At 42.7% G+C, this 24,493-nt stretch overlaps 1 protein-coding gene across 6 annotated transcripts in view; it reads left to right on the forward strand.

Moving 5' to 3' along the window:
- ANKRD44 (ankyrin repeat domain 44) overlaps positions 1-24,493 on the forward strand; it is a 148,811-nt gene that overhangs the window by 34,397 nt on the left and 89,921 nt on the right. For 5 of the 6 annotated variants that reach the window (XM_042808533.1, XM_033010912.2, XM_042808530.1 and 2 more), the window contains exon 2: positions 11,855-12,015. The exons of the other annotated variant lie outside the window; for it this stretch is intronic. In XM_042808533.1, coding sequence (XP_042664467.1) covers positions 11,977-12,015 — 39 coding nt within the window. In that variant the 5' untranslated portion in view covers positions 11,855-11,976. The remainder of the gene's footprint in view (positions 1-11,854; positions 12,016-24,493) is intronic. 6 annotated transcript variants of the gene reach the window in all.

Consider the following 24,493-nt stretch of genomic DNA (forward strand, 5'->3'; position numbering starts at 1 on the left):
GACTGAAAGTAAGTGCTTATGATGTGTGAGAATATTTGCTAAAGACGCTTCCAAGAAAGCTCTGATCCAAACTTCTCTTCAAGCTAGACTGAAATACAAGGGTCACTTGTAAGAATTTTAGGAGCTGCCCTTCTCAAAGTTGATAGTGTTCATGGAGGTTTTGGATTAGAGCTGCACTAAAATAATGCAAATGTTACTCTTTTGACATACATAGACCATGATCTTTCTTTTCTCATGTCCTAGTATAGCATCATGACTTTTTTGGGGTGGGACTACCTAGCATGTAGTTTGTAATGGAAATTCTCATCCTCCTTTTGCCACCCCTTAGATGATTTGTCACCTCCTTCCTCCACCCAAGATGTTTTGAAGAAGCTAATACTTTGAGGCAAACAGATAATTGCAAGTAAATGCCACTATATTGCAGCATATCCTTCCTTTTGTGCCAGTCAAGCCACCCTGGCAGGAAGCGACATTAAGACCTTCAGAAAAAACTATAAATCGTTGCTGTAGTACATCTAATTCTGTTTCAGGTCTGAAATGGCTGCCTATGAAATGTGATTCTGTGCTGTCAAGCAAGAAGTGGTGGCAAAACATTCAGAAATGACCGTGTCTTTCCTATTGCTGTTTTCCAGCATAATGAAGTGATGGAGCCGCTCATGAACCTGACTTTGAACGTTGGCACGTTTTGTTTATCTTGAATCTTTTCTTCTTGCAGCTGAAGCTTACTGAGCAACTGAAATTCTGGAGATCCCTATTCACTGGAGACTTGTTGCTTGAATCCTTACCTGACACTAACATATTGCTCTTCCCTGTGTGTTTCTGCCCTTTCACAGGAGATTTTGGTTGTCCTCTAAGTCTTCCCTCTCTTATCATCTCAAAATCAACAAGAAGTTACCTTGTATTTCAGCAAGAACTTTTGTTGTATTTTTAGTTTATTTAGAAGGAAATAAGTGAAACAGCTGTCTAAAAAGGGTCTATATCAATGATTTTGTCTTTCTTTTGGGGTAATATCCTAGCTAGTTGTTCCTGCACAAAAGTCTGTGTAAACATAGAGTTGTTGCTCACTTTTTCATGTTATTTTGCAGAGAAATTAATAAGTTTTTCTTTATTCTTAAAGAAAGCAGAGAAATAAATATGGACAGTTTGTTATATCACCCAGGGAGCCCTCATCATGAATTAGATTTGTTATTGTGCCAGGTGATGTTCAAATACAAAACAGCACAAGAGTTTCTCCCAGCAGGACGTACTCCTTATCCCCTGGAGAGTAGCCTGCCCCGGTGAAGGGCAGGCAGGGTAGGTGCGGTGGCCATAGCCCTCATTCTGTTCTCTGCCGTTAGACGTGCTTCCCTCCTCATGCAGGTCCCTTTGGTTGCCTCAGGGGAGGATGGTGTAAACATCTGGGACAGCACTGCTCCTCCACGGCCCCGTCAGAGGAAGCGATTAACTTGGATCCGGGCTGGGCTGTACCCGACTGCACAGTGCCTCTTTTTGTCCCCAGCAGCGGCAATCACGTGAGCGTGGTGTGGCTGAAATCGCTTGCCTGTGGAATGCGAAACATTTTTCCTTTTCCCCTTTTTATGTGAAAAACCCCATGATTCATTCATGTGCTGATCTCCATGTCTTGGAAGCATTGCTTGAAATACCCCTGGGTTGCACAGGCAGTGCTGCCTGCAGGTCCCGCTGCTAATGCTCGGCTCTGCCTTTGCCCCTCCTGGGATGGTGCCCCGTCCTCACCCCTCCATTTCCCTCCCTGCAAAAAGGGGGCAAAGCACTTGGACCTTTGGTATTTGTAAGGGCTGTGCTGAATGGCAGTGCTGCGGTGTGGTCTCCACTTCCCTGGTCCCCATCCATTGTTTATGCTGAGCCTTAGATAAGATGAATATCTTTTGTTTTTCCTGTCGATAATAATAACAACAGCCTGTCTCTACCTAATCTCAGGATTAGGTTCTTCTTTCAGGAAGACGTGGGAAGAAAAAAATGAATGTGGGTTTTGTAAAGTATGTGTGACAGAAAAGGTTTGAGGACAGGGAGACAGCAGGCTGCACTCTGGATGGGAGTACAAAATGGCTCTCTTGAGCGCTGGTGCCCTTGGAGAACCTCTCTGCCTCAGCTGTGTCAGCCGTGGCTTGCTCGCTGGTCACCCAGCAAGATCTCCTCAACGTCAGCATTTTCCTTTCATGAAAATACTGCCTTTTTGCTCAATGGCAAAAAGCAACTGTCACATTGTTGGCAACTATGAAGAATAACAGAAATATGGGAGCTGCTGTATGGGTTGGTGGGTTTCCATCATTGATCTGATCAATCTTTGACCTCTTATCACCTTTCTTTTCAAAATAAATGTTGTCCCTTCCTTATGCCTGTTCAGATTCTCGTGCCTGTGTCGATATGGAAAACTGATCTGCTTGTTCTGATAATGGCAGTAGCCTGGATTCAGTTTCAGGTCTAAAAGTGGGAAGCGCCATTGATATCTTGTTGACCAAAGCTAATGAGGCAGAAGCTTTCTTTTTGACACTATGTTTACAGGAGTGTTCACGTGTCAGTCTATCGCTCCGGATATTCTTGGATATTTGTAGGAATGCAGGTGGGTGGATTCATGGATCGACACCTGAAAGGAATTTGAAATCTTCAGACTCGTCATGTGTTAATTGGACTGTAAGCTAGGACAGAGCCCTCCTGTCTTTTCCCCGCTCTACACTGAAACTTGGCTGCTGTAAAGTAATTGGGAAGCATGTGCAGAGTGGAAACATGGAAACTCCCCAGAGGGTATTCACATTTTTCTGTGTTAATTCTGCTTTTGCAGGGGAACACACGGTTTGTTCTTTTTTTTGTTGTTCTTTTTTTTCCCCTCTCACTAATTCATTCACCAGCTTGAGGTAAATCAATCTTGTAGATCTCACTTTGTCAGCAGAGACTATATAATTGGACTCTGCTGTTTACATGATTCCTATCTGCAATGTGTCTTCATTATTGTATGGCTTTGCTGTAATGCAGACTTCTGAGGCTGTGAGGATGTATAGGTTCCGTTCTGTCCCAACCTAACTGTCTCCATGATGTTTGGAAGCAAGACCAAAATTTCCTGGGGCCTCCTTTATCACTTGTTGTTCTGTCTCATGGAGAATTCATCCTTTTTTTCCTATTTGTATATATTTTGTCTGTCTTATTCCATGAAATGTACTGGCATTTAGCTGTAACCCACAGTTACTCATATGATTTATTCCCTTCTTGCCTTCAGAGTTTAGTCTCTCTTTAAATGGGACTTACTTGGATGGCAGCCTTTCACACTGCAACTCCCCTCCAAAACATAGATTGCTAGATCTTGTACTTAACTGTCAAAATAGGAGTTTGGAGCAAAGTGGATGGGTTGTCACTTAGTACTACTTTCTGTCTTTTAGTATGGTTACGTTCATTTATCTTCTGGTTTTGGCTGTTTTCTATGATTCTTGCTAGCAAAAGCCTCCAAGATGTAATATGGTACAGTTCATCTTGCTGCTCTGGAGGACATGCTAATTTGGACTAGTATAGATGCATTTTTGTTAACTTGCCAGTAACGTGCCAGGGAGAAACTTTAGGCCAGCACAGTGTGGCACAGCACAAATTGTTTATGACAGCAGATGTCATTTACAGCAGGAACTTTCTATTGGCAAAGTGTCAAAATTAAGACTTTAATGTTGGTGTCTTCTGAAAGGGGCACCTGCACGAGTGGAAGAATCTTGATGGCATTGCACTGGAAATGAAATTGCTGATGATTTTGAGGCATAGTTTAACGATCAGAATATCTTCTTGTATAAGAGATTCATGAAACATAGGACGTATGCAAAACTTGTAGGCTGAAGTTTACCTTGCTATTTCTTCAGATGCTGTGTTTTAATAATTTCTTGCTATCTATTGAAAGAGGTTATGTCTTCTATTCTCTAAAGACTACATGACAATTAAGTGTCTTGTGTGCCCCTGTACTTTTCTGCTTACATTTATTAATTTTTTTTGCTGTCTGAGAGTCTTTGTGGGTATTTTGCAATGCCAAAATATTAAGGCTCCAAGCGTGCAAAACAGAAAATGTTCATCATTTGTGCAACTTGGAGATGTGTTTATCCTTATGATCTGTAAAGCTGAGGCCTGTTGTATCGCTGGGTGCTCTCCACAGCGCTCTTACATAGGGGTGAGGTTTTCCAAACTCTCTGTGTGGGTTTCTGTTTGGGTCCTGACCCTACAAACGCGCTTGCCCTAGTTGTGCTGTTTGTCTTGACTGAAAGGTTATCTGGTGCAAAGGATACTCTAGCTGCCTGGGCTGTAACACACACCTGCCTTCAGTAATACACCATCCCCTATTCTCATTTTGTTCTAATGTTATCTGAGACATTGTGATCCTGTGTTTGAAATGGGGGAGGGAAAAAAAAAACCTCTTGGGACCTTTCTTTTAAATAGACATAAGGAAAAGCTGTGGGAGACTTTGTTGTTTTAAGATGTGGATGCTGTTGGTTAGAAGTTGGCTGTGTCTTTAAGAAAAAATGAAGTATTTATATCTGGTGTCTATCTGAAATCATGTTTACCCTGCAGTGTTTATTAAACCTGAGTTAATTTTCCTCCTCTCTTTCTATGGCTGCAGGAGCTTTGCCAGCAATGCATTATAGTAATTGGTAGTCTAAGCCCGTGCTGCTCTGGAGCTGTGGCCGGCTGAGCTCCAGCGCCGGCGATCCCTGCTGCAGGAGCCCGAGCTGCTGTGGAGAGGCTCAGCCTTGCGACTGAGCGCTCCTTTGTTCAAAAATAATAATTATAAAGCCTTAATTGCTCTCTGTCTCTCTCCCCTCTCCCTCCTGTCCATTACTCTGAAGGGTTCTTGAAACGGAGCAATTAGCATCGCACCGTCACATGGCAGTCTTGCGCAGTTTTTAAAAAATAAGATCTCTGTGTCGGTTACTTTTTATTTTGCATGATGGCTGAGGATTACTTGCTCTTTTTAGTCATGTGATATTTTTGTCAGGACTATCTTGGCCGAGGTGAGTGCTATGAGTCATGCAGCTCTGTCGGCATTGGCTTTTCATCTGGTCTTCCTCAGCAACAAACACTTCCAGCCTGAAGCCCAGGGAGCTGGTGGCTTATTGTCACGATGCTGTCGGAGGCAGAACTTGCTGTTGGTTCAGGTCTGAAATCTTGCCTGGCTTGGGTATTCGCAAATGTAATTTTCAGAGAAACTTCTGCATCTGACATGTATGTCTTGGGCAAAGTTTGGAAAAAGTTGTTGCAATCTGAGCTGCCCACAGGGGTGGGTTACCTGAGGGAGACTCAAGGAGGTGGATGCCTGACATACCCAGCACATGCAAATAGTAGAAAAGTGCTTGGTAAGTGTGTGAGACTGTCAGAACACCACAGAGATACCTGTATTGAGGTAGTTTCTTTCTGTTGCACATCTTCTGGTACTCTTGCATTTTGCTGACATTCCTGGGCACAGCCCCTTTATCTCAGTTGTTTTTTCTGCCAGTTATCCTGGGAGTTCTCTTCCAGCTCTGAAAAGCACCCAAATAAAACATTAAAGAGCTGAGGATCTGGTGAGTATGAGAGTTGTTCTTGGCCCAACAGTAAATCATGGATCTGGGCTGTGAAGCCATAAGTTTTTGAGGAGGAATGCCATGTTTCTGGAAAAGTAAAAGTGAAGATTTTTCTAGTAGATTAATCATTCTCTGTTAGTGTCGTTAGGTCAGCTGTCTGGGCCAGGGCTACTTCTGTGGAATGGGGTAAATATGAATAGTGCATGTATCCAAATATGCATATATCCACATCTGAATTACAATATTTACATAATATCCTGCTTACACTAGAAATTTGTGTTAACTTGCCTGTGCCAACCCAGGTAATGTGAAGGTTTTCTGATTTTTAATTTTTATTTTTTTCGCCCTCTAGTATAGACAAAGTCATACCAGTTATATCAAATCATACCAGATTTAGTGCTGTTGTGTTTTAGTCTGCTCAATGAACTGCACAGACTAAAATGAAAAGTAAAAACCCACAAAAATGTTTTAAATTCTTCTAATCCTTCTAGTCTTCACTAGGAAGTTTTTGTTATGCAATTACATCAGCAAAACTAAATGTGGACTATAATTTTCCTTCTCCTTTAGCTGGATAATTCATACGTAAGAGATTATTGTCTTGAGTGTTTTACAGCATTCCAATGCTCAGCAGAGCATATTCTCAGAGTGTTTTTAAGGGATGAGTAAATAAGAACCATCTTTTCTGTAGATAAAAACTTATTTCTTCTTGTTCTGCTGATTTATTTAGTTAGTTGTTTCATACTGGAAAAATCTGGTTAAATTCAGTTACCACCTAAGAGAATTGCACTAGTGCATAGCAGTAATTGTGATTTCTTGAAAATGAGATTAGTGTTTGGGACCAGTGCCAGCTATGTGGTCTTGGGCTATACAGTCACCTAAGCATAAGATGTTTGTGTCTAGACATGATGTACATTGGTTGCAGGCATGCAGAAACAGCACCACAGTTGTTTTTCATTTTCCACATTTTGCTTTTCTAATGAATTAAGCTCTGTTTTGGGTTGGATTTTCTATGAAGAGACATTCTTTTTTAGGAATATGAATACTGATCCGGATCACTGGGTAACTCTCACGTGACAGGTTTTTGATATGTGATTGATATGAGCTGGATGCAAGCTGGTGTTCTGAAAGGGAGCAGCTCAGTGTCCAGTTACGTCTCTCTTGTGCCTTCCCAGTTACTTGGTGAAAACAAATTTCCACCACTTACAAAAATGCATTTTATGTGATTTATTTTTTCCGGACTATATGCCTATATGAAGGAGAGAACATAAACTGCCACTCAGGGTTGTTTGTTGCCTTTCATGAGGTATATGCTGGGTATTTTCCCTTTGGGGTTAAACTGTGAAGTCTGTTGAAGCTAAAGTTGAGCAGACCGAGGCTTTTACTTGCATGAGATGAAGTACAGTATCATGTCGTTTGAAGGCACTGCTGCTGTTTGGTCTTTTGAGGTGCTCGTTTTTTCTTGTGTTTTCCATATCTCTCCCCCAGCCTCTTTCCCTTGGACCTTTTCAGAGATCTCAAGAAAAGTTGAGGGAGTTGCTGACATTGAAGGAAATAGGATAATCAGAAAAAAGGGAATGTTATCCCAAAGTGCGGACAGCAAGGTTAGCAGTCATCCTTAGGGTTTTTACTCCTCTGGGTAATGGAGGAAATCTTTACAAGGAATCTGTATATCATTTGCATCCATGTATGGCAGGTTTGAGGTTTTTTTTAAACAGTTGAAGGAACCAAATACTGTTGTTAAAGTGTTTGTTATGGAAGCAGAGGTCTTAAACCTGTTTTCTGTTGGACCTCAGTCCTTGAAAATATTTTAGGTTCCTGGCCAAAGTGTGTTTCCCCTTTTGCAAAGCTTGCTCTGAATGCAAAGTTGTATCACTTTACCTTTGTGTTGATTTTCAAAGTATTAACATCAATCCAGCATGGGACATTTGAAGCACCCTATGTTCAGTTTTTCTCAACACTTACTTTAATTGGGTTGAAGCTTTGCAAGCGAGGAATTTCTTGCCCCATATAAGGGCTCTAGTGGACAAGTTCTGGCAGATTTGATTGCAGTGTAAGGAATTTCTCTCTCTCTGCTCTGGGTTTGTGGCTGTTAGACTTGTCTTAAACATTTTTCTGCGGGCTTTGGTTCCAAGATCGGTGAGAACAGAATGGATGGCTTGCCGCTGCTGTTGTCACACTAGCAAAAGCTTGTCCCTGCTGGCACAGCCCGACTGAAGGGCCAGCAAGGTTTCACATTAGCAGTGAACTGATGAGCTGGCTGGCTGGAAGGGATGGTCCTGGACCCTGTTTGCTCCTTGCTGTGCACTCCTATCTCATCCTGCGCGCTAGTGCTAGCATTTGCCGGGCCGCTCATTGAGCTTCTGAGACTCTGAAACCAGCAGAAGAATACTCACCGCCTCTTGGAGAGTAGGATTCAGCTCCCCGGAATTGTTTGCGATGGATGGCATGAGTGCCAGAGGAGTCTCCGGGGCAGCTGGTGGCCAGGGGAGCGGGACTGTCCCTTCTCCCGGGACAGCCAGCTGTGCCGTGCTGCGCTGCCGGTGGCTCGGAGGCTGCAGATGTGGCACATGCCTTGTTCTGGTGTCTCTGCGACCAGAGGGGTGCAGAGTAGGGGCTTGGGCACATTAGTCCCGTAGGCTGTCACAGCTCGCCCCTGGCTTGCCAGAGCCCTAAGACAAAGTGATTTTTTTGGAACTGGAAAACAAAATGCCGAACCACTCCGGCAGTTGAGATCTCCAGAACAGAGACAGTGGCTAAACCGGAGGTTTTAGTCTTTATCAAGTTCATGAAAGTTAGGGTGACTGAACTTTCAGAACAGCCTCAGCAGTGTGTGTGACTGTCAGCCGGCATCTCCCAGTTTAGGGTGGTGGTCAGCAGGCTCCCTGCTTTAACTTCTGGGAGGCACAGAACACAGGCAGAAAGAATTGAAGCCATGCATTCTTCAGGCTACCAGATGGAGGATGCTGATGGATAAGAAAAACCTAGCAGTTTCCTAAGAGGAGTTGTCTAAAAATCCAGTTAATGTTATATATTTTCAGAAGATTTATGTGGCTGCATCATGTTTAAATGTCAAAAAAAAAAGGCTGAAAAATCCAAGTGATAATTCACTCTTTATGAAGCAAAGCTACTATCTCCTGCCTCTGTAGGTAGGGTTTAATGAACAACATGTCTTTATACAATTTAGAAAAAAGAAGAATTAGAAGTTTGGTCTACTCAAAATAAGCAAAGACAGTAGCAGAAGACTGATGGTGCTCATTAAAAATGAGTAATTTCTGCAGGAAGAAATGGCCTCGTCAGTGACTAAAGCAGAGTAAGAAAAAAGGTACAGAAAGCAGGACTGCAAACCAGACAAAACTAGGGGAGATAATATTTATATTTTACAGTCATAGACAGGAAATATGTAGGAATACCTGGAAATATGTAAGAAATATATGTAATTTTTATGCGGCAGGTTTTATAGTACATTTGCCTATTTTCTAGTAATTGGAATGTTTGGTCCATAGCAAGTTTTATTTTGAATAATCATGGAAAACAAAGTGATTCATTGTGGGCAAAGACAAAGTGAAAGGTAGATAGCAGTGATGACAGTAGTATTGACTCTTATCACTCACACTGCACATAGACATTGTCAAAAACAAGTATTAGCCCTTCCTCGCGCTTTTGTGAAGTAGGAGGGGTTGGGGTGGCAAGGAATTTGTATCAGGACACGTAGTTTTCTTACTGGAATAAGAAAGACTAGACCTCTAGTCCCTGACCCAGTGCGCAAGTGATAGACCAGGTATTGGTTCTGATAAGGCCATTGCGTGGACTGCTGATTCTGCCTCCAAACCTGGCATGTTATTTAGATAGATAAATCTGTGCTGCATTTTTGGCAATAGAATCGCTGTCACTGGTATCTATGGGTGAAATTGGGATGCATTGAACTTAAACTTAAATTTTGCTTTTAGTGCATCTTATTGAAGCATGAATGGGTTCCTGAAACTCTCCAAAAGATATGATGGTTTCATATTCTGGTAGTTAATTTTTACCACTACTTAGTGCATTTTCTCCTTGAGGGCTTATTAGCAGGTTCTTCATTCAGTGACATCATTGTCCTTCTTTAATCAACCCTCTAGAATTTAACATACAATGTATAAGGATGAGAACATTATTACTTCATTATTTTCACTCTAGTAATTTTTATATTACAGTGAACACCCTGATTAAACATTTATCTGGAAAAGGCCATGATGAAAAGAAAATGTAATTAAATATAGCAACTAAAGATTGAACTCCTGACTTGAGGCTGAACTGATAAATGAAATTAAATTTATATGGGAAAAAAAAAGTATTGTAAAACTCATCCAGTATTGCATTTTAATGTTTTATTCAACTAGACCTACAAAGCAAGCTTCATATATCAACTACAGGAACTGATAATTTCTGAAGGTCTTATTTAGAATCCACTGACTGTAATCATGTTCTGCTAGAGTTTCTTGTTCTTTGAAAAAAGAATTAAAAAAAAAAAAAAAGTGTCACCTGCCTTTGAAATTCAAGCAGCACTGGTGGAGGAGAGTTGGGTATGGCACAGTTTGGGTTTCCTGGTCAGATTTAAACACCAAAGCAAACAAAAACCAGCAAAGCGTTATACTTTGTAAACAAGATTGCTAAAGAGAAACGGGCCTGTGTGCCTCCTATAAATTCAGGTGTCGGAGCAGGGAGGAGAACACGGTGCTTGGTGACAGTGAAGGTAGCGGGGCTGGACCAGGGCTTGCTTTTGAAGGCTGCGTGTATCTGCCCTCCCCGCATGCCTGTTCAGACTTCTTGGCACTCACTATCGCTGAATCAGGAAGACAGAATTGACTTTCCTGTCAGACTAATTATAGCCCTTCTTTTCCTACAGAGGGACTTGATCCGTGAACCCTATATCAGAGGGAGGCTGCAGGGGTGACCTGCTGCCTGGGATCGTGTCCGGCGATCAGCCGCAGCAGCGCAATGGCTCTTACAGCCAGTCTCGTGTTGGGCAGATGTCTGGGTGACCAAACCAGGGGTATAACGTAGTGCTTCCAGCATTACACTATGAATGTGGAAAGACTATGGAATTCATGGCTGGCAGTGGATTTACACAACTCCCTGAGATACAGTTGCAAAAACCAACCTATGGTTAAACATTTTGGGAAATGGAAAGCAATGTATATTTCTTGCTTTCTGCTTTATACTTTCCAGGAAGTGCATTTTATCTTCTGTATCTATAGCACAGTAAAATTATCTACTCCTTTCCTTCCTTCCTTCCTTCCTTCCTTATGTGTCTTGTGGGCTGTTTCTCTGACATGATGCTGTCTGGTTAGATATGAGGTGCGTCTTGTACTCTGGGAGTATTGGGCAGTTGGCAGCTGTGGTAATTGGTACCTAAGTGATAGGCCCTGTGAAGTGTGGATGTTGGGGTGCAGACCTTCTCGTTGCTCTGCTTTGGTTTCTGAACCAGTCCTGTGGGGAGAAGGGGTGAGGAGGATAATTTTCCCCCAGCAGTACGTTGATTATTGTGCCATCTGTGTGATTGAGGGCATTGGTGGGATTTTCAGTGTGATACGAGGCAGCAGTGTGCTAGAAAGTGAACAATCAGTAGTCCAGTTCCTCTCCTTGGGATTAACTCATGACAAGTGGCTGGCCGCTTAGGAAGGAAGGGAAGTCAAGTCCCTGGGCCGCTCAGCTCTCCCTCTGGCTGGGTTTTCAAAGCACAGGCTGGCGTGGGAATGAGCAGTGGTGTCTAAGGAGTCCAGCTGAGGGTAAGAGAAATAAAATGTTATCTTGGCAGCGGGAACCAAGTGTGCGGAAAAATTCCCCAAAGCGATTCATCCTTACGCTTCCTCAGTGCCCGGGTCTTCTCTCCTGGCTTTTGATTAGCCGTGATTAACACAGCTGGGCACTCGACTCCCACGAGCTCCTTTGACGTAACCAGGATGCTCTGCCTCCCTGGGGGGTGAGCGGCCCGAGCAGCCTGGTGCTCTCTGTGTCCCTTATCTGCCTGCTCCACCATCTCTGCAGTGCCCGAGCTGTGAAACTCCCCTGTGTTGGGGTCTGCCTCATTGATATGAATGTGGGTTTTCCGTCACTTGACACAGTTTCCCTCAGAAAGTCTTTGTGCCCAATTAATGTTCTGATGAATGGCCTTTAAGGAGAAGTGTTTTAAGTATGGACATATGCATCTTTGTTTTGGCAACCACATTCAGAGCTAGGTGGCATTTTTCTTACAGCCTTTACTTGATTTTGTGGCACCTGCCTTGGAAGGGGACTGGAACTGACATTCACAGGCTGACCCCTTGTTTCCACAGGAGAAAGCAGACAGCTGAGAGTGAGAATGAACAGTCATGGCAGAGACTAAGCATGAGCAAGGACTTTGAAATTTGGCTTCTTGAATGAATGATGGGTATGCAGATGTGACCCCAGCACTGTGATGCGGTACAGACTTATGAAAACCTGGTTCTCTGCTTATGTAAGTGCCTTTCTTGGGTGGAACAAGATGAAGAGGAGAGTTCAAACCTTTTTTTCCTAGCTTCTTGTAATTCCATTTGTTCTTGTGCCTGGTAGTTCACTTATAGATCTTATCACCAATTCTTTTATAAATGCCAATTTACTTATGAAATTCAATAATACTGTTACTCAACAAAAAGTACTGGAGAAATATTTTCCGTGCTTTGCAGATTTTGACTCATCTGTGAGATTCAGAGCTGTCAAACTCTACACAACTGAATGATGTTCCTCAGGCGTTGGTGTTGGGACCAGCACTGTTTAACATCTTTGTCTGTGACACAGACAGTGGGATCGAGGGCACCCTCAGCAATTTCACTGCTGACACCGAGCTGTGTGGTGGGGTGACAGGCTGGAGGGGAGGGATGGCATCCAGAGGGACCTGGACAGGCTGGAGAGGTGGGCCTGGGCAAACCTCATGGAGTTCAGCAAGGCCAAGGGCAAGGTCCTGCCCGTGGGTCAGGGCAATCCCAAGCACAAATCCAGGCTGGGTGAGGAGTGGGTTGAGAGCAGCCCTGAGGAGAGAGTTATTTATCTAGAACATCTTAATTACACTTTGCACATATTTTTTTGAGGTGTTTTTTTTTTTGTTTTTTTGAGTTTGAGTTTGGTTTTTTTGCACATATTTTGTGTTTGAGCAGCAACATTTGTAAGAAATGATTAGGAGAAACGAATGTGAGAAGTGGTTTTTTGACTTTGAGAATAAAATTTCTTACCACCTTCTTTTACAAATAGCACAAATTAGAGACTCTAAAATAAACTCTGGGCAGAGGTGTGCGAAGACATCACTGTCATAGGGCAAGCTTCAGGCAGCACCTGAAGTCTCTAATTCGGGGTATACTTCTTGACTTTTCAGAGTCACAGACTTTTAAAATAGTGGAGTATGTGGTGGTTTGAACTGATCACTCTAGGTGTTGGATAACATTGTAGTTTTCATAAATCCATCCTGGATACTCTAAAGGTCTGCTCTTGTTTTAAAGCTATATGATCTTTAATATATTAATTTCTTAATATCTTTTTCATTACCTTGTTTCTAAATTTCCAGTTAAGGCTTGAGGACAGCACTGTGAATTGTACTCATACTAGGAAAACTGCTTCACCTTCATGACAGGTCATGTACTTTTTTTTTAAGCTGAAGTATGTGACAGATCTTCATGAAGGCATGAAAACTGAGTCATGTTTCATGATAATAACAACAGATTATCTCGCTGTCTGCCCTGAGTCACAGCACACTGGTGCTGCTGGCACATGTAACACTGATAATTAATGGGGATGCATTCAGTAAGCAAGACAGATCTTGAGTTTAGTCTGTACATATGTGACCTTCCCTTACACTCGGCATTTCAGGACTTGGTTTTCGGTGGTAGCCCTAAATATGGCTATTTTACTTTTATCCTTGTCAATCATGATAATCCTTTTATAGAAACAAATATAATTTTAAAAGCCTAACTTGTTGCAGCGGGCAGGTAGTCTGCCTTTTATTTCTCTAGCTACTTCTGCTGTATGATATACAAAGGATGAATGTTTTTCAAATGACATTGCTCTGGAAAGGTGGAGTCTGTATCTCTGAGATTGTAGCCAGGAAGGAGGCTTGCAGAGGACACAGGTGGTAGTCATCAGAGAACTTGTATGTTTGAATATCTACAAGCTCTCATGCTCATAGCAAATGAGGGAGAACACAGTATTTATTCCTCTTTGCTTGCCAGTATTTGTCACTGATTTGTCTTTAGCAATCATGATTCTTCCCTGCAGAATCGTAGGTCCCCAGGCCTCCTCTTCTCATGTGCTATCCTAGCCTTCAGGAAGCTTAGCAGGAAGGATCAGTTTGACATTAATTGTCAGGAGAGAAAGAGAAAGGAGCTGAACTCAGTAAGAGAGATGTATCAGGTTGTGAAGATGGAAAGATGTAGGTTTTGCACAGCAGAGGACATGCTGGCTTGGTATTGAACATAACTGTGCATATCCAGCCTGAGTCACGTGTGGCTGGAGGCTGACTAGTGACGTCCAACTGTGATTTACTTCCCCCCTTATCACTGTTAAACACTGCTTCACAAACTCAGAATGCATTGCGGACAACTTTTGCTGTCTTAATACAGCAAGCTGAATGAAAGCTGGAGTCAGATAGCCCTCCAGTGAAAAATGCAAAAAGACTGGCTTGTTATCAGTTGTTACTTCCTACAAGAGCAAGCTGTGTTGTGTGGTACTTCCATTATCTGAAACAGAGCAGGCTCGTGGGGTTGGGTGCAGCCAATTAGAAATGTGGTTTGTGTTTTTCTTTCTTCACAGAAACCTGCCTAAAGTATTTCCTGAGGCTTTTCTCAGAATCTGTATCAGCACATCAAGTTAGCTAGAGGCAGCTCTGTCTCAGAGAGTAGAAATATAGCACGGTGACACTGTGATATCTTTATATGATGACCTAGATTAGAAATGTCTTGTTCTTGGTTTGCAGATATCTGTTCAAATATTTAATATGACTCAGAGCTGGGTTTTTTCTTTGTTCCCCCCCCCTCCCCCTCCGGTAGAGACAGAAATAAAATTTGAGTGAGAAATACTTAAAATGCCTCTAGGACCCAAACAGTTTTGGGGAACTACAGTCTGCCCCCGTGATCTACATACTGTTATGGCATGGGAAGGGATGAGAGATTTCCTGTTTCACTCTGCTGCTTATGGCTGTATGGGTTTCACCTTCTAAATTTTAAAAGGTGTCCAGCTTACAAGTTAGAAGTCTGAAGCAGGTTATAAGTGAGACCACTGAAAATCTGGATTGCCTTACTCAAAGCATGTGTCAGGATAGCTCCTTCCTGTTGAGGCCCGGAGAACGGGACCGTTGCAGTCCCAGTTTTGGTCCAGTCAGATCTGAAGTCTGGACCACAGACCTGGCTAGTCCAAAGCAGGAGGGCAGGGTACTGTGAGTGGCTTGTCCTCACTGGGAAGACTTTTGCTGCTTTTCCCTCCCTTCTATCTAGCTACTGCCTCAAGATTCTGCCTGTGTTTAAACATCCTGAAATCATCTGTACAGGCATCTCGCTGGAATGGAGAAGGGTATATGCACCTTTTTTGCTAACATCACTGTATTCTCATGGATTAAAGCTCTCTGGCAACCATCGTTTTAGCTCAGTGCAGTGGTACTGAATTCCCCTTGGGCAAGTCCCATTTACAGTGCTGTTTCAGTTGGTCGATGAGGCTTTGCAGACAGCGTAGATAAACTGTCATCTACTCATCTTACCCCAGAGGAGAAGGGAATCTGGAGCCTACATGAAGTGGCTGCAAGCAGCGGAGTCCTGTACTTCCCCATGCAGAACTCAGTGAAAGCAGTTTGACAGACTTCTGGGAAAAGGCTGCTTCCTTTTTTTCTTTCAGTTTTAAATTTTATTTATTTTTTTTTTAACTTCTTGCAATCGTGGTGAATTAAGATGGTGAGATAGCACAACCTTTCCCACCCCTGTGAAACCTTGCCCATCCCTCCAAAAGATCATGCAGTTTCATATGTTGAGGGTGGGTTTTTTAAAAGCATCAAGCATTGCTTTCAGTCTCTTGGCACGTTTTGAATATTTTTGCTATCGACTTAAATGCAGATAGCGTTAGGTGGCCCTTAAATGCATTTTGATTGTCCCATCCTGAAAATCTAAGGTCTGTGACACATCAAAGCAGTGCTTTCCTACATATTCTTCTGAAGTGTTGGGCAGCCAGCGCGTGGTGAGCTACATATACCAGTGTAAACAAGACATCGGAGAAGGAGACATACAGGTCTTGAATTACAATTGTCCCTATAAGAAGATGGCAGGAGCTTCACAAGGACTAAGAGGGAAGAGGCTGTGAGGTGCAGAGAGATTTGCTTTGTTTAGAAGATCAGACTGTCAGGGTGGCCTCAGAATGGGCAAACCAGACAGCAAAATAGGACAGTGGTTACCAAACCAGTCCCTTGAAAGAGTTCAGCAAGCGCAGAGCTAAGCCTGGGCCTAACTTAGATGCTCTCAGATCTCACTAGCTTCTGATGCTTTACTTGAGTCACTTGTAAAGAACTATGAAAATGAACGGAGGTGATTGCTAGTTTAGTTCCACAGACTCTGATTTGGCATTTACATGAGATTTAGAAGGAAAACTATAAGGTCAACACCTGCTGCTTCTTGAGTTCATGCAGGGGGATCATCCCCCATAGCCTGATCCCAGAAAGACATCTCCTTTTCAAAGAAGGCATCCAGGGTAACTAGTGGCAGTGCAGAAGTGTTCCTTGTGCTCTTCCTCAGACATCCTCTTCTCTGATGGGCAGAACGACTTGAAGAGCTCCCTGTTAAAAGGAAATGTTCAAATACCACAGGCATCCACAGTGGTGTGGACAGAGTGGGTGGCCAAGGAATGGTAAAAGAATGGTAAAGTCAGACTGGATTAGGAAATCCTCTGGTTTGTTTTGGTTTTATCATTTAGCTCGGTTACTGTAATTCAGCTTTCCTGAGCTCGTTAGGCAGTTGATCAAGCTGTCACCAGCTCCTTCTGCTCTTGTCATTCATTAGAGGGAGGTTGAGAATCATGTCCTGTTTAACAGCACTGACAAAAATGCATGTAAAGTGCATTCTCACTGCCTTGAGAACAAGCAGTTACATGAGTTAGCTGATTAAGTGGTGGTGGGTTGCTTTTTGTTTTGTAGTAAGGTTGCATATTTACAGGGCTAAATTTGACAAGACTAATACAGGAATATTAACAAGAGAACTGGAGAGGAGATCATGATCTGTAGTCCTTGGAGACTTAAGATACAGATTTGTTGTTTTTTCATATAAAACCTGTTTAAAAAGAAAAAAAAAAACACTATTTTTTTTTTCAAGTTTTAAAATATTTCTTTCTGCAAGCATTCCTTTTGTCATCAGACTCATGATGCATGACAGAACAACACAGAATGATAAGTTTTGCACTTTTGAAGTGGAGTGGTTCACAAAAAATAAATGAGAAGCTCAAGTGTTAAGCTATACAAGTCTTTCAGCTTTAATAACGAAGCTATGGCCTCTCTAGCAAAATAAAAAAGGGAGTTTAGATTACAAATGACACCTCCAGTTCTGATTTAAAAAGGGTTTTATAAAAATTGACTCTTTGTTTTGTTTTGTTTTGTCTTTTTTTTTCCCCCCTCCTTTCTTGCTAGCCTGAGCACTTTGTGTTCCAGAAGGGCATCTGAAGTGGACTGCACTCTTTCCCTCTCTTGCGTTGCCTTTTGTTCGCTTCATGATTCTTTGCCCTCCTCTGTGGCAAGGAGGTGTTTGTGAGACTCTGTTTGGAAATGAGTGGGGCTTGTCCTGACCTTGCAGGGGCAGTCATTCCATGGCTGAGCCCCCTCCCTGCAGAGCCTTTGTCTCCAGAAAAGAAAGCTCTGTTTGGGCAGGGATTGTCCCAGGCCAGAGGGGATCAGTGTGTCCAGATGTGGTATGGACAGAGAGAGGGCCTCTGACACATCTGGGCTGTGCCTGACTGCAAACCTTGCCACTTGGTTTCTGTGGCAGGGACTGGAAGTGACAGTGAAGAGAGGGCTCGCTGCCTGTGCAAAATGAGTCAGCTGTGTTGGGAGCTGGGGTGCTGAGCCCCTTTCTTCCCTCGCTTCTCAGTGCTGAAGGGTTTCTGCAAGAGATTGTGACCATGGCTGGAAGCTCCTTGAGAAGAAGTAGAAGGAGGAAGATTTGTATCCTACTTCGTCAGCTGATGAGAATGCACACACGCTTCTGGCTGATGCTTCTCACTCAAGATTATTTTTTCTTGGATATGGAGATGTATTTAATTTATGGAATTGTGTGTGATGAAGGGAAGGTTCACAGTGACTCTCTAAACTGTGACAGTAGTCTTGGAGACATCTTGCAGTCTTTCCAGCGGGTAACCAAAGTTGTTCGTAACTTGTGATGGTAACTTGTTGGAAGACAGTGCAATAGCTCATTGCGGCTTTCAGGCTCATCTTTTGGTGTAATATGTGTCTGTACAAATCCATTTTGAAGCTGCTGGATTTGACACAGTCAGGTGCATTATGCTTGGAAGATTCTGAACTAGTTTCTGAACTGAAGTCAATTTTGAAACCTTTTAAAATTTCCATTTAATTTTTTTGGCCTGGCTACCTGACATTGCATTCATCAGTAAAGCTTAATTTTTTTTTTTTTTTTTTTCCTGTCAGCTTCAGTAGTTTGGTTGATGATGAGTACAAGCATATTATCAGGATATGTTGAATCAAGCTAACTTTGCTAATCAGTTCCAGATTCAAAATAGAGGTAAAACATCTGCTTCGGTTGTTGAGTGGAGCTCCATGCCAACTGTAGCATGCCTAATGCAAAGATAGAGATGAAATGCTGTTATGGACTGATCTGCATGTTCACACATAGTTACTCTGCTATTAATGGAAATAACACTGTCATCAGCTTCAGTAGTTAAACATTTTTAATCAGAATTTTATACTAGCTATGCAGAAGGTGAGTGACAGTGGCTAAAATCTGCAAAGGATTTTACTGTTTTATGAAAACAGTAATAACCTGACCATGGTGCTTTTCAAGAGCACTGTGAGCTCCATGACCCTCTAAGAGAAAATAGGAAACATAAACTTTAGTGTTTAATGTCTTTTAAAGTGTATTTGACACTGGCTATGTATGACAAAATAAGTGGGGAGATTTTCTGAGTTTTTCTGGAGCTGACAGGAGGACGGCTGTTGGGATGGCACTTGTTTATGAGAGCAGTGAGCTTCATTACAGTGCTTAGGAGACAGCAGTGGTGAGGCTTTGTGTGTGACGTGCAATGCAAGGGGAAGTTACTTGAACCTGAGCAATATCCACCTGTAATATAATGGTAAGACCAAACAAATCAGATGTTTCAGATTTTGCTCAAATCCCTAAAATGTCTTGTCCCTCCCTTATGTCACTTTAATGATCCCAGAGGTTTGCTATTGTCTGAGGCTTGATTTAGCCACCCATGACAGCAGGACTTTGAAGGTGTTGCAGATCACTGTTAAGAGGAAGATGAGATTCAGGAACATGTGAGATTGTGACTGCAAAATATATCAGTCCTGAACAGAAACTCAGCGTGTGAACTCATGTGAAGAAAACCATAGATATAATTACCTTCTGATAAATGAACAAAACAGGGTCTGAAAGTTCTGCTGGGGTCATGTCACACATTAGCGTGTTTCTACTCAGAAGCACTAGGCTCCCCTTGAACTTTTGGAAATATATATATTTCTATTTATTAATTTATGTAGAAATTTCTCTAGCACCATGTGCTACAATATTTAAGTAATTGCCCCTTTTATGGTGTAATATCCAGCGGAAATGCTAGAAAATGCATGTTCTCTGCTTTCCATTAGAAGTGCAGTCCACTGTATCTTACCCTTTTTGCATTACGCTTTGTATTTATGTAAGTGTGGTGTGAATTTTGTTTGGGCTCTTTTGCTTTTGTGTGTTCAATCCCTTGTTTACCGAAGCCTGCAGAAAAGAATCCCTTTGACTTTCAGTGGTCATTGGACTAGATCTGTTTTTGAAATTACGCTCTTCTGTAGTTCACTGTTTGTACCTCAGCCATATTGATAACTGATGTCCTGCTTTGTTTTGCCTTTAGTGGAGCAGAAATACATCCTCTTCATGTGCAGCCATTCAAGCTCTCGTATGTCTTGGACATGGAAAACAGATTATTTCTTATAGTAACAATCTTTTACATATAGCAAATTGTTTTCATGTTCCCTTTAAATTTTCTTCTCTGTAGGCTGAATAGCTCCTATCTGTTCAGATTTTCCATGTAAATCATGTTTTAGAGCTCTGTTTTGGTCTTTAAGTCAAGTGGTGCCCCACACTAAATGTCTTACTCCAGTTGCAGTTAGAAGTACTGAGCAGCGTGGAAGGACTACTGTGTGTTTTGCAAGATGTATTCCTATTTTAAGGTCTCTTCCTCTTTTATAACATTGTTCGGTTTTGTTCAGTTAGTAAACTGCAGTCCCAAATTCTTTGATACAAAACTGCCATGTAACAACTCTGGATTTTTTGCTAACAGGCATTCTGTGTTCTCCTTCATACTGAACAGTGTCCTCCTCTTGCTCCAGCCCAGTTGTTTGTATAATTTGTCGAGGTGGTCGTAAATTCTGATCCAGCCCTCCAAAGTCCTTGTAGTCATTTGTAGTTCAGAAGTATCTGCAAATTTATTACGGCACTCTCTTTCATAGTTGCGTCCTTTGTGTGTACATTAATATGAAACAGACCCTGTTAACCAGCAGAAGTCCTAATCTTTCTGAGTAAGATCTTACAGGATCAGATGCCGCTTTATAGGTCTCTAAATCAGGATTAATTTTCTAAAACTGAAAGGATTTTTATTAGAGTGTATGATGAGTATCAGTGCATGCTGCATATATCAGATACAGCATTTAATTACAGTACAGATAGAGATTCACTGGACTATTACTCTGGACCATTGAGCGTCCAAGATGCCAGACAAAAAGCAAGTATCACTGTTCTGTGGCACTGAAGGAGAAATATGAAAAGGCTGCTTATACCAGCTGCAGTGTGTGTAGAGGCCCTTGCTCATGCTTACCTTGGCAAGGAAGAGAGCGGTAAGTCATGGTTTCATAAGTGACAAACTGAAAGAAGATAAACTTGCAACATTTCCGTTTCCCTCCTTTTTTTTTTTTTTTTTTTTTCTGCTTGGTTGCCATTGCTGCTGGTAGGATTGGGCGAAGGCAGGATATCAGCCATCTCCAGAGGATGTGGGGCCACTGAACACAGGAGATGTGTCAGTTTAGGTGGACAGCTGCAGCCAGCATGAACCCCTTTGTTCCCCAGAGCATTCCCCTGTGTACCCAGAACTGGTTTTAATCGTCTTTTTTTAACCCTTGGGGAATTCAACACCTATGCAATTGGTCAAAAAAAAAAAAAAAAAAAATTGCTGGTGTGCTTGAAGTGTGTTTGAAGACAAGCAAACAGGAAATGAAGCTTTCAGTAGGGTTGATGTTTTTCAAGTGAGCCTCTCTGCTAACTGTTTCATTCTTAAATCTCCAGCGAGGAGCAGACCTGTCACCGGGGTTACTGTTGCTCTGCCCAGCAGCTGACCATTTTATTTCTCTTGAGGTTTGTAACCTCATGCTGCCTGACCCGCTCTCAGCCCTGCTTATGGTGGGGAGAAAGGATGGGGCTCTTCTGGAAGCAGGTGGTGTAATGTGGCACAGGACATCTTGCTTGGCAGTTCACTTAAACTGATTTACACCAGCTGGAATTTATGCCCCCAGAGATTCTGCTCTCTGCTGTGCTCTTGCTCAGAAACGCTGCCTTGGTGCCAGGACTTCTTCCCTGCTCCTGTCTAGATGATAGATAGTTTGGGGGGGGGGGGGGGGGGGGGGAAGGCAAAAGCACTGGGACTCAAAATACCAATGTTATAAGAAATTCTCCAGTGGATTAGTAGTGCAGCACTCGCTACTGGGAATGTATAAAAAGAATTGGATCCTTTTTTTGGTAGTGCCGTTAAAGCCCTCTGACTGTTATTTAATGGTATCATTGATATGTCTGTTGTGAGCTATTACACAACACGCATGCAGTGTATCAAGACAAAACCCCAAGAAAGTTTGAACAAACAAATTCAAGAGGACAGGAAGAATTTGGGATACCATTAGATCGATTATCCTCAATCTTTGTAGATATTCCAGCAAACCTTATTATGCTGTCTGAGACAGGCTTTTCTCCACTAAAATGGGTAACAAATGCTGGTGAATATAAAAAATGTTATGCTATTATGTTTATTTTTGTCTCCTTTAAAAAATGCTTTCTTATTTTAACTAGTCTGCAGCATGCTGACTCTTTGTCTCCACTTGATTAATGTAACTTCAAGACAGTATTTATTAACTAATTTTCTGATATGATCTGCAGGCACTTACTCCCCCCCGCCCCAACCCCAAATGCCAAAACCAAAACAAAACCACACCACTTAAATCAAGACCGGTGGACAGCCTCCAGTAATGAGAATGAAGGAAAGGACACTGGACAAGCTGAATTAAACATGCTTAAACTCTTTTCCTTTTTAGAAGTGATCTAAATTTAACATGCCATGAGTTATTTCGGTGCCTTTAACTGATAAGTTTGACAAAACATAGGCTACTTGCAGTGTGTTTGGTGTGTACAGGAATTTTGGGATTCCAGGAACGGCAGGATGTAACCTTCACTTCACCTGGAAACATAAGCAATTCTTGGGGCAGTTGATAGGCTTCATAATGAAAAATGGGAGGCAGCCAAAATCTGGAGCCAAGCTAACAGCCAGAAATAGATCTGCCGAGAGTCTTGTTTTGCACCATCCGGAATGACATATCAGAAATTGTGCGAACAGAAATACCGGGCTTGATCTGGCATTGCACAAGCAGAGTCAATCCTGACTATTTTCCTTTTTAAGTATCATGAAGGCTTGACTAAATAAACGTTGTTAACATTGCAGCTGTCTCAGTATGTTGTAATAAACATACGTTTCCCCTGATAGTTTTCATTTTGCTTACAGTTTTCTTTCTTTTTCACTTGCTTGAAATGCAAGTGTTCGTTTGATAGTGTGCATTTGCCGTAAAGGTGTTCAAGTGTGCATCACCTGAGAACTCCAGCTCCCCTGCTCCAGCAGCGTGGAAATGGAGCAGCAGAGAGAGAGTCAAAGGTTTAAATGTCTTGGAGAAGGGCAGAAGAGGAGGGGAAGGAGCCAGACCCAGGGAGGACCAGAATGGGAGGGTGCAGGGGGTGTCGGGGAGGCAGGGGTATGAAGCAGGTTTATTCTTGTTACTTGGCAAGCAGCGTGCTTATGGTAAAGTGAACTTAAGTATATTCTGGTTTGCATATCACTTACTAAATGAAATGATTAATTGTGATTATGTTTAATTATAGAGTCAGATCTATTGTCTTCTTCGTCTGGCGGGAGACTCAAGAGTTTTGTGGGTGGGGTGTAAGTGAAAGCTGTCAGGGTCCTGCTGAGAGGGAGCAGAGAGCCAGAAGCCCAAGGGAGCCCAGCCTGGGTTTCCAGTCCCAAGCCCAGTTTGTCATTGCAAAGGCTTAACTGGTACAGAGGGGAAATGATTCAAAGGGAGGTGATGCAGCATGTGTTGTGACGGCCCTGCTGCCTTTTCAGGGTTGAGCCATACTCTGAGCAGTTCAGGCTGTCCTTTTCCAAATATAGCATAAGCAGTGTTCAAACCAAGAGCCTTAATGGAAGGTGTTCTTCAGGTTGTCATCAGACAATCTTGGTTCAGGCATCTTTACTGCTACTGCTTCAACCCTTTGCCAGTGATCACGCTTTTTTTCCCTTCCCCTAATGTGATGTACGGTAGCTGCAATGAAGGAGAAATCGTAGTTTTGGAAAACGCACTTGTTCACCTAAAGCTAACGGTTTGGTTTTTCCATCCTCAAGACGCAGAAGGGTGTTTCGTTAGGCCTGAATTTCCAGCCTCTAAACCTGATCAGCACTGGAAACCAGGCACCGGGCCGAATGCAGCCGGCGGGGCTGAGCGCTGCCGGGAGGCAGGTCCCCCCCAGCCCCCGCCGCCCAGCGGGGTAAGGCTGGAGCTGCTCTGCGTGGTGGCTGCAGCCGTTCGGTAGCTTGCGGTTCATCACCACCCAGCTCGCAGCGCGTACCAGGGATTAAACTCGGGTTTTATTAACATCACCAGCAATGGCAATGTCTGATGGTCACGTTAGAATTGCCATATTCCCACTGTTTCTGCACCAAATATTTATGGAAATATTCAGGTCTTAATTTGTGAAGCCGCCATGGGAAAGGCTGAGTGCATGTCTAAGTGGAACTACCTACGGACTATGTTAGCATGACATGAATTATTCAGATATTTGTGAACAATTACTTAAAATCCAGAACCACTTATGCATTACTGAGCATTTAACTAATCATTGGGAGGGGGGAGAAAGCACTGAATACAGAACAGGCATTGTTTCTGACACACTGGATGTCTCTTCAGACATCCTCTCCTGATGCGGTTGGTGCCGTTCAGTACCCGTCTCTCAGGGTTACACCATACCGGTAGCCAGAGGTGCACACTGGGGTATTTTTGCGTTTGGTCACTGGCCATTTCTTTGCATTTTGATGAAGTTGCCATTCACCATTTGAATCAGCAGGTCAGAGGGACAGGCTCTTGAGCACTGAGGCTGTGGGCAGGTTTTGGAAATGCTGGGTTGTTCAGGCAAACGCAGACACCCCCTTCCAGCTCCTCTTTCTTTAAAAGTTGAGGTACAAAGTTGCTCTTGACTCTAAACATATGCTCTACTTACAGTTTACATATACTTCTTTTTCCTGTCTCAGGTGAGGGTAGCAGCAAATGAAGCAGTGATGGATTCTCCACTGCTCCCAGGGTATGTTTCCTGTGTGCCCTGCGCCATTGGCACTACAGTCCTTCTTGTGGTCTGAAGGATGAACACAGCCCGAGTTTTTGGAGAAGCTGAATAGAAAGAGGCTGTTATAAATTACATGGAGAG

This window comes from Tyto alba, unplaced genomic scaffold, assembly GCF_018691265.1.
Source record: "Tyto alba isolate M040663 unplaced genomic scaffold, T.alba_DEE_v4.0 Super-Scaffold_7, whole genome shotgun sequence".
NCBI lineage: Eukaryota > Metazoa > Chordata > Aves > Strigiformes > Tytonidae > Tyto > Tyto alba.